This window comes from Podarcis melisellensis (genome assembly GCF_964234715.1).
Source record: "Podarcis melisellensis genome assembly, chromosome: 16".
Classification (NCBI taxonomy): Eukaryota; Metazoa; Chordata; class Lepidosauria; order Squamata; family Lacertidae; genus Podarcis; species Podarcis melisellensis.
In genome coordinates, this window is record NC_138533.1 from 823,028 (window position 1) to 841,391 (window position 18,364).

The 18,364-nt window shown below is 46.3% G+C and overlaps 1 protein-coding gene across 1 annotated transcript; it reads right to left on the reverse strand.

Moving 5' to 3' along the window:
- Nucleotides 1-6,346: 6,346 nt before the first annotated feature.
- On the reverse strand, nt 6,347-15,448 carry LOC309359270 (ETS translocation variant 3-like protein; the record flags this gene model as incomplete). The annotated part of the gene is made up of 5 exons (XM_081892738.1): nt 6,347-7,208; nt 10,776-10,905; nt 13,539-13,728; nt 14,998-15,235; nt 15,388-15,448. The coding sequence occupies 5 exons, from the start codon at nt 15,446-15,448 to the stop codon at nt 6,559-6,561; spliced, it is 1,269 nt and encodes a 422-aa protein (XP_081748864.1). The 3' UTR covers nt 6,347-6,558.
- Between the last annotated feature and the right edge of the window lie 2,916 nt (nt 15,449-18,364).

An 18,364-nucleotide genomic window follows, 5' to 3' on the forward strand; every position in this document is an offset into this window, starting at 1 on the left:
TTTGTCCATTTACTGTATTAATTTTTCCCAATCTGAACTATAAAATGGTGATTTTCTGGAGACAAAATGAGAGCACCCCTAAACATTTTTTTTAAGGAAAAAGCACTGCCTAATACTATTACTCATCCATCACCACATATACACAGAGAAAAGATGTGACTATTACATAGACATCTGCCTTTTTGTGAATCGTCCACAAATAAACGTTGTTGCCACCTTTACAATTACTTCAAGGATATCACCTCGGACTCCTGCAATTTGGTAAAGCATCCACAAATAAAACTATTATTACGATTGCTCCTATTGCTTCAAGGTTAGCGCCTCAGTCTCCTGTTATTTTGTAAAACATCCATAAATGAAATTATCTTATTATTCTTATTATTCCATGTCCCGAGATCCATGGGCCAGAGCCCCGTTTCAAAAAAAAAAAAGGTTCCCTGCCTTCATGAGCTTACAGTTTTGCTATGTGACAGGGAGGAGAAAAGTTTGGGAAGAGTTTGAGGTGGATGAAATGTCCTTTATTCCTGTTATTTCGGCAGCCCTGTCAATTTCCCTCCCCAATGAGGGGTGGTCTGGCTTGATCCCTTGATCCCTCGCCCTCTGAGCATGCACAGAGTGCCTCTCCTGCCCATCTCTGCTCCGACTGCAGTGGCGTAGCGTGGGGGGTGCAGGGGGGCCAGCCGCAACATCTGGGGGTTAGGGTTAGGGGGCGCAAATTACTTTCCTTGCCCCGGGTGCTGACAACCCACGCTACGCCACTGTCCGACCGGTTATATTATTTTCACCTGAATCCAGAGACTTCAGGCTCTCAGCATCATCCGCCACAACTCATTTTAACTTTTTGCAAGTCTTAAATGGTTATTCATTCTTCTTATTCGTAATTTAATTTTTTTTTTTGTAAGCTGCTTTCAGGGTTTGGGGTTTGTTTTCGATCAAGCAATGTATAAATCTTTTGAAATAAGAATACCATAAGAACAGGAATAATTCAGTTGACCCCTCATCCCTAAAACATGAGCACTGAGGTGACTGAATTGAGGGGGTGGGCAAATATAATTGAGGGGAGAAACAGAGTTTTTGTCAAAAAAGTCACCCATATACCCCTCCGGTATAGCATTAATCTTATTATATTCCATTTCTCACCCGCCCTTCACCATGAGGTCTGGAAAGGGCGGGTCAAAACAGCTTTTAAAATACATTATTAAAATACACTATTCAAGAGATTAGAAAAGACCCTAAAATAGGAGATGGTGGAAGAAAATTGGAAAATTTAAAGTTTATATATAGAAATATTGTAAAATTAATGAGTGATAGAAAAATGGTGGAATGATATTTTATGGCCTTAGCAGAAATGTTATAAGGAGTTAAGCATATATAAGTATTTTAGTTTTAATGGAAAATAAGGTTAAAAAATATGTTATCTATAATATGATAAAAATTAGAGAAAGATGGAAAGGGTTTGCTGAAACAATTAACAGAAGTGGAATACAAAAAGGGAGGTGAGAGGAGGTCGAGGAAACAAGGGAATGAAAGATAGAGTATGGAAAAGATGTGATGTATGTTTTTAAAATTGTTTTTGTTTTTTTCCTTTTAGGCTTAGGGACTGGGTTTTGTTTAGTTTAGTTTAATGTGTTTAATGGGTTTAGGTTGTGTTTTGTACTGTCTATATATTGTATTGTATTGTCTTTTTTTTCTTTTTTCTTTTCTGTTCTGTTCTTTTCTTTTCCTTTTTTGTAATCCTTAAAAGCAATAAATATTATTTTTAAAAAAGACCCTAAAATATCTCTTATGGGGTGTCAAATGTCTGGGGAGGGGAAGTGGGTCTCTTCAGCAAGGCAGTTTCTGCCCCCCAGAAATGCCCCAATCCTGCTCCAGCCCCAGCCTCATGGCCGCCCCAGTCCCCTCGGGGACAGCCTAAGGACAGGGTCGGCCCCAAGACACTTTGGGTTGCCCGAGGCAAAGGAAAATATATCCCCACCAAAAAAAAACACACACCACCCCCAGCATTCCCTTCTACTCTTTTTAAAAATTTGCATTTTATTTATTTGTTAACATTCTTATATTACAACAGTGAACGTTGTCATATTACATTACGGAACTTACTATACTATAATATAATTTCGAACATGTATACAAAAATTATATACAAATTTTATATACCTAGAAAGAAAATGAAACAATCTTATTGCAAGCTTTTCATTTCCTTGTGAATCGCCCACCGCCTATTATTATTATTAATATTAATATTATATGTATTAATATTGTGGCAGGGACACGAGGCGCCTTACAGCTGAAATAGAAACAGCTGAAAACAAGGGAGGGTGATAAGCAATCAGGTGGTTTTTTTAAAATTAAACAAATGTGGTGAGGTGAGAATATTCTCGAGAATGAAAATAATCTCGAGAATATTCTCTGCTAGAAAATTCTCTGGGGAATATTCTCCACAAACTGTTACTTAAAGCCTATTTTTTAAATAAACGTCTTTCTTGTGACAATTTATAAGTTATAATTTAAATACGTTGTGTGTTGCCTTACTTGTCTAAACAGATAGTAATTGGCATTTCTGATGTTATGTAACTTGTCATTACTGATTATTTGTGTTTTATTTTCTGGAAATAACAGCATTTGTTTTAAACTTTATATTGATTTTATTAGTGTTGCACTGGAAATACTGTACCATGTAGATATGCTTATTAAAGAACATACTCAAGTAGCGGACCTGAGGGTTTTTTTTATATTCCTTTTACTTTAAAAGCTACATTTCATACATACACAATATAATTAGAATTCAAAGTTGATGGTAAATATACAGTTAGTGACAGGCTTAATGATTAACACGAGTCATTCATGCTGAATTTTCAAGTTTGGTGCAAAAAATCAAAGAATATGAATTCAATGCATTGCCCTATTGAAGAAAAGTACCTGTACAGTTTTTGGTTGCCATCTGAACAAGTTTACCCATGAATAAACATGTATATTAGCTAATTATATCGCTTTCAATTTATATCATTTTCAATGCATTAAAAGGAATATTCTCCTATTTTAAATGAAAATTCTCTAATATTCTCATTAATCGAGAGTATTCTCGAGAATATTCTCCCAAAGATTATTCTCGAGAATTTAGCATCTCTTGTCCCCCGACACCTGTCTGACCCCTCTGTGTCTGCCGCCTGAGGCAGTCACCTCACCCTACTGCCTAATGGCCGGGCCGGCCAGGCCTAAGGGAAGCCTTTCCTTGGCCCAATTCTCCCTGTTTCCCATGAGGGACTTCCATTGCTCTTCTGCCCAATATCTTCTCTGGGTTGGTGGGGTTCACACGTCAGGTTTTTTTAATGTGTTACAAGTGTGAGTCGCTAGGCGTGTAATTCTTTGGGGAAAGGCTGTTCTCCAACTGGAGCGCTCACAGGCCAGTGTTTCCCAGTTGTCTGTGTTTATACTACATTTTTTTTTAGATTCGCCTTGAGAGAGTCTTTAAACCTCTTTCGTTGACCACCAGCATTACACTTTCCGTTTTTAAGTTCGGAATAGAGTAGTTGCTTTTGTACTTTTGTACTAGAGTATGTGTGTGAAAGGGACATGGGTGGTGCTGTGGGCTAAACTACTGAGCCTCTTGGGCTTGCCGATCAGAAGGTCGGCAGTTCAAATCCCCGTGATGGGGTGAGCTCCCGTTGCTCGGTCCCTGCTCCTGCCAACCTAGCAGTCCGAAAGCACACCAGTGCAAGTAGATAAATAGGTACAGCTCTGGCGGGAAGGTAAACAGCGTTTCCATGCGCTGCTCTGGTTCACCAGAAGCGGCTTAGTCATGCTGGGCACATGACCTGGAAGCTGTACGCCGGCTCCCAAGGCCAATAAAGCGAGATGAGCACTGCAACCCCAGAGTCGGCCACGACTGGACCTAACGGTCAGGGGTCCCTTTACCTTTTACAAGGATAACTGCTATCTTTCATAATTGGTTCTCAGTTGAAATGGAATTTTCACCCCCCTTTTTTTGCAGGTATAAACAGCTACTTTTGTATTAGAGTGGGGGGGGGGGGAACCCGTGGCCCCAAGGGCTAGGGATGTGGCCCTTTAAACCTCTCTCTCTGGCCCTCCAAACTCTCCCCACAATGCACCTCTCCTTGTCCCTGCTTTGTACCCTCCTTTGGTGTTTTATCCTGGCCTGAATTGTGACCTTGAACTCTCATAATGCCTCTTGAACATAGATCATAGAATTGGAACTGTTTGCCTGGATGGAGAATAGAGGTGTAGGGTGTGTGTGTGTGTGTGTGTGTGTGTTCCCTGCCTGAAAGCCTTTGGTCTGGAATCCTGGAAGCTTTGCTGTCATGTTTGTGGCCGTTTCATGTCTACCTCCCATCTCTCGCTTTCTCCTATGGCCTTGCCAATCACTCTCTTGCCTGTTCCTTACCCACCTTTGCAACAGACCAGCCAGTAAAAAGCACCTTCACCTGCCCAGGTAAGACAGGAGCAGCCAGGATGCAGGATTCTATGCGGTGGGGAAGACTCTCAGCAGTGATGAGGTGACTTCTGCAAAAAGACAGCAGCTGCATCTCTTCTAAAAAAACCCTACAGTATTGATAGCCGCTCTTCCAAGAGGCAAGGCAGAAAACAGGCACATCTGCCTTATACTGACTTCAATGATTTGTCCATCTAGCTCAATATCGTCTACTGGCAGGAGGCTTCCCGGGGTTTCAGGTGGGGAATATTCCCAGTCCTACCTGGAGACTGGGGATTAAGCCCAGGGACAGAGGCTTTAACCCTTCCCCAAAGGAAAGGCAGCCCTGTAGCTATGTTTTTTTGGGGGGCTCCTGCTTATTCTGCTGACTGGGCCCCACAAAATCCTACCCTGCTGGCATCAATAGGACTTAGGTATAACCGAGATGAGTCTGTGTTCTTCCCTGTTTACCCTCAGAGTCATTTTCTTGCCTTCCGCCTGTCTCTCAGATTTTAAACTGTAAGTTCCTGAGAGCAGGGAACGGTCTTCCTGTTGGTCTTCCTTGAATATTATGCACATCAACAACCTTCTCTCTCATTCTCTTTCATAATGTACAATTTATGTAAAATATATCAAAGAATAATTCCCACAAGTGAGTGGCCAAACAGAGAGAGGTTTAAGGCTCTTTAAGCTAAGTGTTCTGGTTTGCTCAGTTAAGCAGAGCAGGGATTTCAAATAGATGACCTATATATCTTTTGCAGTTTGCCACAAGGAAATATAAATAACATGCAACACAGACACACAGGCACACAGTGTGCATTAGTTTACGGAAGGCTGGGTGGCCATCTGTCAGGGACTCTTTACCCATGATTCCTGCATTGCAGAGGTTGGACTAAATGACCCTTGGGTGTAGTGGTAGTAGTAGCAATAATAATAATAATTTAATATTTGTCTCCCCAGCCACTTTGGGCGACTTCCAACAAAGATAAAAAAATACATTAAAATCGTTATGTACTGAAGTTCTCACCCTGGGCCAGCAGGGGGATACTGTAGATAGTTTTCACTCAGGTCCACATATGCAAATAAGGGATTGAAAGTGACGTTCAGTGATTGGATAGTTACAGAAAATGGTTACTGTTGCGTTGTAGTGGAGCTCTATATAAGCAGGCTGGCTGAACCCTTCAGTTCAGTTCTGTCCTGGCCGGTGAATAAACAAGAGCTGTTTGAAGAATCGCCGTGTCGTTTGATATGTTCTCCCACAACTTAACAAAAATGTCACACATTAAAAGCTTCCAACTCTGCAATTTTATGGTTCTAGGAGGGAGGTATCCCTCAGCCCCCGCCCCCCCCCCCAGGGTCTTGTCATATTAGGGAAACTTGGCAACATTCTGGCTTGTGGATAAACAATCACAGAATCAGAACTGTAGAGTTGGAATGTACCTCCAAGGTCACCTAGGCCAGGCACCCCCAAACTGTGGCCCTCCAGATGGTTTGGCCTACAACTCCCATGATCCGTAGCTAACAGGACCAGTGGTCAGGGATGATGGGAATTGTAGTCCAAAACATCTGGAGGGCCGAAGGTTGGGGACGCCTGATCTAGTCCAACCCCCTGCGATGCTGGAATCACCATCCTACACATGGCAGGTGCTCCTCTTCTGTTGGCAATAGAGCACCCAGAAAAGGTGTCAGGCTGGAGCCAATCAAATCAGGAACGAAAGGCCATCTCATGCCCCCAGAATCAGGCCGTCAACCGGATCAGGAGTGTTCTCAGGTATTCTTTATTAAACATGCACGCATAGATACAGGCAGCTTTTAGCAAGGAGGAGTGAACTTTGGCTGGTCTATGGAAACATCCTTGGCTTATTTCTGGTTCGCTGGGCAGAACTGCATCCCAGAGACACAGAGTCCTGTGGTCATTCCATCACACAAGCCTGCCCAGGCAAGCAGCTTCTCTTTGGTTTGGGGATCGGGAAATTCTGTGCTGCTGACTTTGCAAGGAAACGAGACCTGAAGCTATGACTGATTTGGAGCAGACAGACAGAGGGCGATGCCAGGCAGAAGTTCAGCTGTGTTGGCAGGAAGGCGGGGGGTTCTTCCACGAAGAAGGAGAGAGAAAGGAAGACCTTTCCTCAAACTTGCGGAGAGGGCATCGCCCAGTCAGGTTTCCCACCAGCCACTGGCCTAAAACCAGGGCCAACAGTGTTTGGGGCACTTGCTGGCTGGAGGTTGCTGAGTTGTGAGGAGCCTTGCAGAGCTTTCCCTGCCGCACGGGGACCCACAAACAGTTTGCCGCAGGACCTGGCCTCCAGCAGTGCCATCTCAGCCTTGACCCCAAGGCAGGCCTCGCCAAGGAGACGAGCGCCATGACGAACCTCCTGCTGCATCTCTTCTTCCTCCCAAGATGACAGGGGAGAGTCAGGAAGGAACTCCAGCCCAGGAAAAGCTCCTCCTCCCGACTTCCTCGCGGGAGAGTCCATGGCCCTCAGGAGGTGTTGTGCTTTGGGGTTGGCCAGCTGGCTTGGGAACAGCGCTCTCTCTTCCGAGGGCACGAGAGGTTGGCCTCCCCGGTGGAAAAAGTGACTACTGGCAGCAGCAAAGCAAGGCGGATTGGAGAGGGGGTACTGCTGGAGTAGCCCTGGGCAGAGCTGCCGGCCAGGGTGGGGGGCAAAGCCTGGGTGAGGGAGGGGTGTGGGGAACGCGGCCAGAGGGCGGCATTTCTCTTGGGCTCGGAAGCAGCAGCAGCAGTTGAAGACGCAAGAAGGTGAGGTGGACCCAAGACCTGGAGAGGAAGAAAGGAAGGAAGGAAGAAGAAGAGTTTGGATTTGATGTCCCGCTTTATCACTGTTGGGATACTGCCGGGAAGACGGGGGCATCAGGCAGGACCCCAGCTCCCTCCAGCCACCGGCCGGTCTCCCTTGGAGCAGCATCAAACAGCGAGACGAGCCTCAGATACGTTTAGAGACGTGTGTAAATCATCACACAGCAGATGCGTCGGAAATAGAAATGTGCAAGCATATTTACAGCATTTATTCTGCATAGTTCAGGAACAAAGGAAAACATGTCTGCTTGCCTTCGTCTCCGGCAAAACAGCAGTAACACAAAAGCAACATACAGTGGTTCCTCAGGTTACATACACTTCAGGTTACAGACTCCGCTAACCCAGAAATAGTACCTCGGGTTAAGAACTTTGCTTCAGGATGAGAACAGAAATTGTGCTCCGGCGGTGCGGCAGTCATGGGAGGCCCCATTAGCTAAAGTGGTGCTTCAGGTTAAGAGCAGTTCCAGGTTAAGAATGGACCTCGGAACGAATTAAGTACTTAACCCGAGGTACCACTGTACAACGGAAGTTCCCAGCAGACTGTGGTGGATGTAAACAGGCATGTGATACACAACAGTCATGCCTGACCCTTTTAACGTGCAATAGAACTACAGTGGTACCTCGGGTTAAGTACTTAATTCGTTCCAGAGGTCAATTCTTAACCTGAAACCGTTCTTAACCTGAAGCACCACTTTAGCTAATGGGGCCTCCTGCTGCTGCCGCACCACCGGAGCATGATTTCTGTTCTCATCCTGAAGCAAAGTTCTTAACCTAAGGTACTATTTCTGGGTTAGCGGAGTCTGTAACCTGAAGCGTCTGTAACCTGAGGTACCACTGTATATCCTAACAATCACTACCCTGAGGAGTCTCAAAGCGGCTCACAACCTCCTCTCCCTTCCTCCCCACAACAAACACTCTGTGAGGTGAGTGAGGCTGAGAGACTTCAGAGAAGTGTGACTGGTCCAAGGTCACCCAGCAGCTGCAGGTGGAGGAGCGGGGAATCGAACCCGGTTCCCCAGATTACGAAACTACCGCTCTTAACCACTACACCACACTGGCTCCCATGGAAGGAAGGAAAGAAGGAAAGAAAAAGAAAAAAAGGAAGGCACAGTCCCCAGAACAGTTAAAAGCAAAAAAATGGCCAGTTACTTGGATGGCTTTAGAAGAATTGTAGAATTGGAAGAGACCCAAAGTGTCAACTGAAGAGGATTAGATCAAGCATGAAGGGCCAGGCTGTCATCGGCTGCTAGCCACAATGGCTCTGTTCCACTTCTACTGTCAGAGGTGTCATGAGCTGCTGAATACCTGTGAGTTGCTGAATACGAGTCACAGGTAGGCAGGATGCTGACGACGTCCAGCTTGCAGGCTTCCAAAGGCATCAGGCTGCCCCTGGTGAGAACAAGCTATTGGACTAGATGGGCCATTGGCCTGATCCAGCACTTGTCTTAAGTGAAAAGGCATCTCCAGGCTTTTTAAAATGACTTGTCTATTTGTAACATTATTCTAAGGGCTGCAATCTTAAACTGATCTATCAGCTAAAGACTAGTTCCCCCAGTTAATCTGGTGGAAAGTAATACTGCTTGATTAATACAAGCACGTGCATTTGTGTATAGAGACTACAGCTCAATGGCTGAGCTTTGCATGCATATTTAAATCAGCACTTTATTCAGAACCATGAGGACTAGAATCCTACTTCATTTTAAGGGGAACCACTGTATCTCAACAGCAGAGCATTTGATTAACATGCGGAAGGTCCTAGGTTCCATCCCCAACATCTCCAGTTAAGGCTAAGAATGTCCCTTGCCTGAAACCTGCAGAATTACTGTGGCTTGATTGTTGTTGGTTTTTTTTTTAGTTGTGTTTTGCTGTAATTCTTGTACACAGCCCGCCTCCCACTCTACCCCATGATTTAGAAAGAGTGAAAAAAGATGCCAGCGTCACTCAGTTTCCATGACGGAAAGGAGGTGGGACCAAAATGTGAGAAATTGTTGTTGTTGTTGCTTGTTTGTTTTAAAGAGATGTTTTGACCACAGCAGGGACGCGGGTGGCGCTGTGGGTCAAACCACAGAGCCTAAGACATGCCGATCAGAAAGTCGGCGGTTCGAATCCCCGCCGATGGGGTGAGCTCCCGTTGCTTGGTCCCTGCTCCTGCCAACCTAGCAGTTCGAAAGCACATCAAAGTGCAAGTAGATAAATAGGTACCGCTCCGGTGGGAAGGTAAACGGCGTTTCTGTGTGCTGCTCTGGTTCGCCAGAAGCGGCTTAGTCCTGCTGGCCACATGACCCAGAAGGAAGCTGTACGCCGGCTCCCTTGGCCAATAGAGCGAGATGAGCGCCGCAACCCCAGAGTCGCCCGCGACTGGACCTAATGGTCGGGGGTCCCTTTACCTTTGACTACAGCAGGAAACTGAAGTTTGGAGGTGAAAGGGAAAGGCGACTTAGCATGTCAGTGGCAAAGAGGGAAGTTCAAATTTCTCCCCAGTCCTTCCATGCTGGACTTCGTATAATTTCGACTGGTACGCTCTCCTGCCCATGGAAATGAGGCTGAAAGATCAAGCATAAACTGAGCCAGGAGAGGTTGGACCCGGCACCCATCGCTAGGGGGCGCAAGAAGACCACAAGTCCAGTACAGGGCCACCGACTGGTCACTCACAGGTCTCGTTTGTTTGTGGTCCTTTCCTTGCTGACCTACTGAAAGAGCCACATGAGGTCACCTTGGAACAACTGACCCGCCAGCTAACAATCTGCCAATCCAAGCCGGCTGTTCAGCCTCCAAAAATATAATTCACTCTGATTCACAGCAGCTGATCTGGCTGAAATGTTACGTTATCACAGCCATTTACAAATGCTTCCAGATTAAAAATGGGGTGTTTTTTTTACACTACTCTTGTTGGATTAAAAAAATAAAAATAAATATCCATGACCAATTCTGCAATCTTTTCAGAAGGTTGTTTTTAACTGCCTGTAGAATGGCATTGTTTCAGTCGTGATTTCTTTGCTGCCCTGGGCTCGTTTGGAGGAAGGGCGGGATAGAGATGAATTACTCAATTAATCTAATCTAATTAATGCCCCTGTCACCCTAAATAAATACTTTTTTAAAAGCTGGACTTTATTTTCCCTTTTTTAAAAAAATAAACAATACTTGATTGCTAAGAAAAACCCCAACCAACCTCAGAGCAGTTTACAAAAACAATATAAAACAATAAAATTATCAATAAGAAAAATTTAAGGTTTTCAAAAAGTTAAAGTAATAATAAACTAAAAACAGATTATTTTGTTATTTAAAGTGGCGACTTTAGAATGTGCTGGAAAACAAAACAAAGCAAGTCCTTGCCTGGTACTAAAAACAGTGACAAGGCTGGCACCAGGCAGGCCTCACTAGGGAGAGCATTCTATAAATGGCGTGTGTATGTGAGTGGGCCACTACAGAGAAGGCCCTGCTCTCTCACCACCACCTTCTGGACTTCCCTCAATCTCAGGATCCAGGTGTCAAAGGGGACCCTGTCTTTGTAACACCCCGCACACTTACAAGGGCTGGCGGCCACCGCTCCCATCTTCTCCCTGGGGTCCTCGAGGTCAAGTGTCAGATCATGGGCACACCTGTGGAAGGCCAGGTGGTCAGGGCAGGTCCTTCGGCCAAACATCATGTTCTGTAAGAGCTGGGAAGGAAAGAGGGAAGGGCCGCAGGACAGTTTTTAAAGGGATCGCCAAGTCTTTTTTATTTTAAAATGGAAACAGACCACCTCTTATTCAAAAATGCATTTCAGGGTGGTGTAGAAAGAAATTCAATTTTTTTAAAAAACAAATCACAACTCCGTGCAACAATACAATATTGGAGGGATTTAAAAGTAAACAAACAAACAAACAAACAAACCATATTTAAATTGAGCCAGTGTGGTGGTTAGAGTGTCAGATTGGGAACAGATACAGCAAGGTTCAAATCCCTTATTTGGCGTTGAAGCCCGCTAGTTGACACGGGCCAGTCACTGTCTCTCAGCCTAACTGTGTAACTGTGCCCCTGAAGAGTCATTCTGGACTCACAGCTGTCCATGGAGGTGCAGGTCAATTCTGTGTCCAGGGCGGCTGTTTATCAGCTCCATCTGGTACGCAGGATGAAACCCCACCTGACGGTGGACTGTCTCAGCAGAGTGGTGCATGCTCTGGTTATCTCCCGCTTGGACTACTGCAATGCGCTCTACGTGGGGCTACCTTGGAAGGTGACTTGGAAACTGCAATTACCGTAATCCAGAATGCAGCAGCCAGACTGGGGACTGGGAGCGGCCGCCGAGACCACATAACACCGGTCTTGAGAGACCTGCATTGGCTCCCAGGACATTTCTGAGCACAATTCAAAGTGTTGGTGCTGACCATTAAAGCCCTAAATGGCCTCAAAGGCCCAGTATACCTGAAGGAGCATCTCCACCTCCATCGTTCTGCCCAGACACTAAGGTCCAGCTCTGAGGGCCTTCTGGTGGTTCCCTCCTTGCGAGAAGTGAGATTACAGGGAACCAGGCAGAGGGCCTTCTTGGTAGTGGCACCCGCCCTGTGGAACGCCCTCCCACCAGATGTCAAAGAGAAAAACAACTACCAGACTTTCACAAGACATCTGAAGGCAGCCCTGTTCAGGGAAGCTTTTAATGTTTAATAGGTTATTATATTTTAGTGTTCTGTTGGAAGCCGCCCAGAGTGGCTGGGGAAACCCAGCCAGATGGGCGGGGTATAAATAATAAATTATTATAATAATAATATTATTATTAACCTGCCTCACAAGGTTGTCATGGGGATTAAATGGGCAGAGGGGGAACCACATACACCACCTTGAGCTCCTCACGTGGGAAAGGTGGGATCTAAATGCAATAAATAAAGAAATAATATGAATTAAAATGCCATCATCATCATCTGAAATTGATGGGGCAAATAGAAAGGTTTGCGCCTGTTACTGAAAAGGACGCAGTAGGTGTTGCCTAGGTGCAGCACGAGGTGTAGCCTTGGTAGTGTATGTGGAGGGGGCAGTAGGCAGCCGGGGCACCACCACAGAGAAGGCCCCGCTCTCTTCTTATGTACCTACATGACAAACGTCTGCCGAAGGGCCTCCTGAGGGTGCTGAGGGCTCCTACCGTGCAGCTTCTGTAGAGGAATAGTGTGGCCTTCAAGGCCCCTCTAGGCATCCTTACTTTGCACCTACAATGGAGGGGCCCTCGGGGTTGTGCCCCACGGAGGACCTTAAGGTCCATATATAGCAACACCCTAGAGGTCCCGGGCCCTAAGGAAGTCAGATCAGCCTCAACCAGAGGCAGGGCCTTCTCAGTGATGGCTCCAGCCTGGTGGAACGCTCTGTCTCATGAGACCAGGGCCCTGCGGGATCTGATTTCTTTCCGCAGGGCCTGCAAGACAGAGTTGTTCCGCCCGGCCTTTGGCTTGGAATCAACATGATCCCCTCCCCCTCTTTCCTTTTTTCCTTCTGTGATGGAACTCCTATTTGGGGACTTCCCTGGCTTTTTTCTAGTCCATGTAGGACCAGTCTGGATAGTTGCCCTTCGTGAAGACTTGATGTTTTCATTCCCAAACAGCTTTTGATTTGAGTTTCTACTGAAACGAGGCTGCATTTTCATGTTGTATTTTAATCTTGTTTTTAAGTTGTATTTTAATCAATTTCTTTTTACCTGGTGTTAGCTGCCCTGAGCCCGGTCTTGGCTGGGGAGGGCGGGGTATAAATAAAATTTATTATTGCTATTGTTATTGTTATTTGTAGGGATGATTGCTGGGCCCAGGGCGCACTCCCCACTCTCACCCTCAGCCTGCCTGCACGCATGACCTTGGGGTGTGGGGCACACTCCCCCTCACAGACAAAGCCACAGCTGTCTGAACATCATGCCCTCTGTCTAACCTTTTGTAGTCTGCGGTGTCCTGTCTGTGACCTTTGTCTCTGAGACCTTTTGTCTCCTTTGTCATACACTGTGCAAGGGGAAATGACGCGGTGGAAACAGGTGCCAAAATAACTTTGTACCACCCCATGATCTTGGGACCGGAAGATGTGTAAAGGTCACAGCCCAAAATGTATCTGCCGGGTTTGCATATTTGTGTCAATAAAAGGAGGCTGCACAGAGGTGGCCGGCAGCTTGCTTGCAGCTCACCTGTGTGCAGCTCACCTGCTTTATCAACTCCTGCTTCCTGTCCCTCACTTCAATTATTATTATTAGTAGTAGTAGTAGTATTAGTATTATTTAACATGGAATGCATTTCCGTGGAGGATAAGGCTCTCAGTGTATTCCACACAGCTGCCAGAGTCCACCTCTGTCTGCGCACTGAGACTCCTGCTGCCACGAGGCCGGTACATCCTGGCCGCTCCCATCCACATCGGCCGAGAAGGAGGCTGGACGCCCCACAGCGGGTAGTTGATGAAGATCAGCTTGCTGAAGTTGAACCTGTAGGTGAACCTCTTGCCTTTCGTCTTGTGGAGGATGTGCTTGTTGTAATAATACCTGCGAAGAAGGAGGAGAAAGGAGAACCGACGTAAGAAAGTAAGAAGAGCCCAGCTGCTGGATCAGAACCTTCTTCTCACAGTGGCCAGCCAGAAGCCGCAATGGGAGACCTCGGAAGAAGGTTAGATCATCGTCAGACAGAGAAAAAGAAGGACAAATTGTCCTGGAAACTCACATGCTTCAAGAAAGCCCGCCCAACGCTACCTAACCAGCCAGTACAGGTGAGTGAGTAACCTGAGGTGAGCCAATGGCCACTGCCACCTGGGATTTGTTGTCAACAACGGGCAACAGCCACCATGCACTTTGCTGGAAATCAACCATCATCATCATCATCATGATTAATAATCACTTGCTTGCCATCCAAAGCAACTTACAAATAAAATATGAGGAATGGTTGCGGCCGTTGGGTCTGTTTAGCCTGGAGAAGAGAAGACTGACAGGTGACATGATAGCCATCTTAAAACACCTGACATGGGGAAGATGGAGCAAGCTTGTTCCTGCTGCTCCAGAGGGGAGGAGCCAAAACAATGGATTCAAATAGCAAGAAACATCAGGAAGAACTTTCTGGTGGCAAGAGCCATCCCGCAGTGGAACGGGCTCCCTTGGAAGCTGTTGGCAAGTTTTTGAACAGAGGTTGAGTGGCCTCAGCCTTCTTTGGCTGCGATTCCTGCATTGCAGGGGGCTGGACTAGATGGCTTTTGAGGTCCCTCCCCAACACCACCGTTCCATTATTCAATATCCAATTCCCATCAAATCCAAGATGGCAACACCCAAAAGGCTCACAGAAGAAACAGCTCCCCCTGCTCTAACCCACCCTAGGAACATGGTTGTCAGACGCGGTGTATATAAAGCACCCTAATGAGAACAGGGGATGTGTGTGGCGCTGTGGATGAAACAACAGAGCCTAGGACTTGGCTGATTGGAAGGTCGGTGGTTCGAATCCCCGCGACAGAGTGAGCTCCCGTTGCTCAGTCCCTGCTCCTGCCAACCTAGCAGTTCAAAAGCACGTCAAAGTGCAAGTAGATCAATAGGTACCACTCTGGCGGGAAGGTCAACGGCGTTTCTGTGCACAGCTCTGGTTCACCAGAAGCGGCTTAGTCCTGCTGGCCACATGACCCGGAGGCTGTACGTCGGCTCCCTCGGCCAATAAAGCGAGATGAGCGCTGCAACCCCAGAGTTGACCATGACTGGACCTAATGGTCAGGGGTCCCTTTACCAATAATGAGAACAGGATGCATTGCAAAGACCTGTGTTGGCTGCTCCCCTCACCTGAGGGCCCGGCTGAGCTTGTCGTAGTTCATCTGGGGCTTGCACTTCCTCCGGCCCCACAGCCGCGCCACCTCGTCGGGGTCCTTGATGACAAACTCCCCGTACTCCCCCTGCTGCCAGGCGATGACGTGCCGGAACTCCTCCTTCTGCAGAAGCTCCAGGATGAAGTGCCAGAGCTGGATCTGGCGGGAGCCCGGGCTGGATTCAGCCTTGTAGGCCCAGTCCGGGAAAGCCAGACCTGGACCAAAGCAGAGGGGAAAAACAACGAGGAAAGCTCTTGGACAGACTTGGGGCTGCCAGCCTCTCCCCCTTTTCCTCCACCCCAGAGCTGAAACACCCCCCTCCCCAGACACGCACTGCATGAGCCCCCTCATCCCACCCAACCCTCACCTGAGATCCAGTAGGAGCTGGGGAGAGAAGGGACCCCCTCAGGGATGCAGCCACAGTGCATCTTACCGACCTGTCAAGGGGCAAAAAAAATATGTCACCCAGCATTAGGACAAGGAGAAGCACCAAAACGCATTCCATTTATTATTATTATTTTGGTAGCAAACTTCACAAAATGAACTAGGACGATCAGAGGGATAGAGTGGTTCCTCTATGAAAGAAGGCTGCCGCACAACATTAGGAAGAACATTATGCCGGTAAGAGCTGCTCAACTGTGGTGGACTCCCCTACATTGAATATTTTTAAACAGAAGTTGGCTGGCCATCTGCCAGGGATTCTTTAGCTATTGTTAAGTTGTGGGTGAACATATCAGACGACACAGCGATTCTTCAAACAGCTCTTGTTTATTCACAGGCCCAGAACAGAACAGGGCTGAAGGGTTCAGCCAACCTGCTTATATAGAGCTCCACTACAAAGCAACAGTAACAACTTTCTGTAACTATCCAATCACTGAATGTCACTTCCAATTCCTTATTTGCATATGCGGACCTGAGTGAAAACTATCTACAGCATCCCCCTGCTGGCCAAGGGTGAGAACTTTAGTACGTAACAGCTATGATTCCTGAATTGCAGGAGGTTGGACTAAATGGCCCTTCTGGTCCCTTTGTTGTTATTTAGTCGTTTCGTTGGGTCCCACTCTTCTACAATTCTATGATTCTATAACACTAGAATTTGTGGACATCCAGTGACGCTCATTCCTGCAGGAGACAGTGATGGTCAGCAAAAATAATAATAATATATATTTAGACAAATTATTATTATTATTGTTGTTGTTGTTGTTATTGCCACAATGGCTATATTCTGCCTCCACAGTTGGAGGCAGCAATGCTTCTAAATACCTCATGTTACGTCTGCTGAATGTTACGTTCTTTCAGGTTATGTCCTGCTGCAACCCAGAAGTACCGGGAAGGGTTTCTTCCGGGTTTCGCCACTTGCGCATGCGCAGAAGTGCAAAATGACGTCCCATGCATGCGCAGAAGCGGCGAATCGCAGATGCACCACTGCAGGTTGCGTTCTTTTCATGTTGCGAAAGGGCCTCCAGAAGTGATCCCGTTCACAACCAGATGTACCACTGTTGCTGGAAAACCACAGGAGGGGAGAATGCTCTTGTGCTCAGGTGCTGCTTGAAGGTTTCCTAAAAGAAGCCTCTGGCTGGCTACTGTGAGAAGAGGACGCTGGCTCATATTATCTTTTTCCTGAGCCTGCTCATGGGGGGCCCTGCATTCAGGAGCCCGGCCAAGTTCTTCCTCTCTACTAAGTTTTTCTTGTGACTGCCTTAGAGGCAGCTAAAAGGGAAATGGAAGTGGACAAATGATTTCACAGCGGAATTCCCCACACCGCGCTGCGTGTGTGTGAGAGAGTTTTTCACCAGCGTAAGGAAAGAGCTACCAAGTGTCAGCCCAAACTGCAGTAAAAATTCAGAGTACAGTAGTTTATGGGAAACCGTTTTGCCTGAACCGTTGGTGAAACTGGGCAAGATTTCACCAACAGAGGGAGATGGCTGTTATTTGGCAAAAGCCAGCGTGAGACGTGAAGTTTGCTGTTGGGATTTTGAGGAACCTAATGCTGATTGCGGAGGGGTCTCAGCCACCAAATCAGTGCCTAGGCTCAAGTCTGGAGGACCGTGAAAACGCCAGAGATGCAAGCCTTAGTCCCGCAACATCCAGAGGGCAACACATCCCCGACAATCAGCAAGAGGGGCGAAAAGACAAGTACTGTGTAAGTTTCCAAGGCTTTCCTTTGTGTACTTCCTCCCAGAAGCCCTTCTAGGGCAGGGAGATTAAAAAAGCGCTGCGTGTTCAAGCGACACATCACCCTGGATTGGGGCCCACAGTGTAACTTGCAAGGAATTCTGTTCCCCATGAAGCTGGCCTGGCAATATCCCCACAACAGCCAAACCACAAAGTCCATTACCTACGTTGGAGGAATGGAGAACGAAGCTGATGGACTATGCAGAACTTGATAAACTGACTGGGAAGATTAGATACCAACGAGATCAAAAAATCATCGAGGACTGGGGGAAATTAACAGATTACTGGGAATATATAAGTGATAACGAAATAACGTTAGTGGCATTTAGAGAAGCTCTGTGATAAAATAAGAAATATTGTAAAAAAGTAAAATATAAGCGGGGGTAGGTATAAAGGCAATATCAAAATTTGGAAATGTGTATTTAAAGAAATTAAATTTCGAATGATTGGCAGAGAAGCCGAAGGAAGTCAAAAAATTGTAAAGTTTAACAGAAATTGTAATGTGGTACGATTGTATGGAAAAATTAATAAAATATAATTATTTTTTTAAAAAAAGTCCAACAGCAACGGGCCACGATCCTCTGGGACATGACGAGGAACCCTCCAGCACACACCTCTTGGGAAGCGTAGCAGCTTTGCCCATGCCTAAAAATATTCCTGCTCTTAAGGTAGAAGAAGGATGGAGGGGAAGTTTGGCTTGGCTGGTGTTTTCATGTGATGGTGATCATGTTGATTATTTATCTGGGTGTGAATCTTTGTGAGTCACTTACGTCTTCCGAAAGCAAGACACGAAAGAAGCACCAACAAATCAACCACAGCTATCCTTAAAGAATTCACACTTCTCTGAATTTTGCAGCGCCGTTCTCCAACCCCACAAAAAAGATCTGCACAAAAATATGTACAATGGAGAAGAAAGCGTGAGCAAAAACGTGTGTGTGCATGCAAAGTAAGCATACCAAAATTGGGGGAATCACTTGCTAAAAGGTATATCTTTTTTAAAAAAAATGTGCAATAAAGCGACAGGGAATTCTTATTGAGATACCTTAAAAAAAAACCAAGCGCAATTGTGATTAAATGCAGCAAACTGAATTTAAGATTATAAAGATGATAGTACAGTGGTAGCTCGGGTTACAGACGCTTCAGGTTACAGACTCCGCTAACCCAGAAAT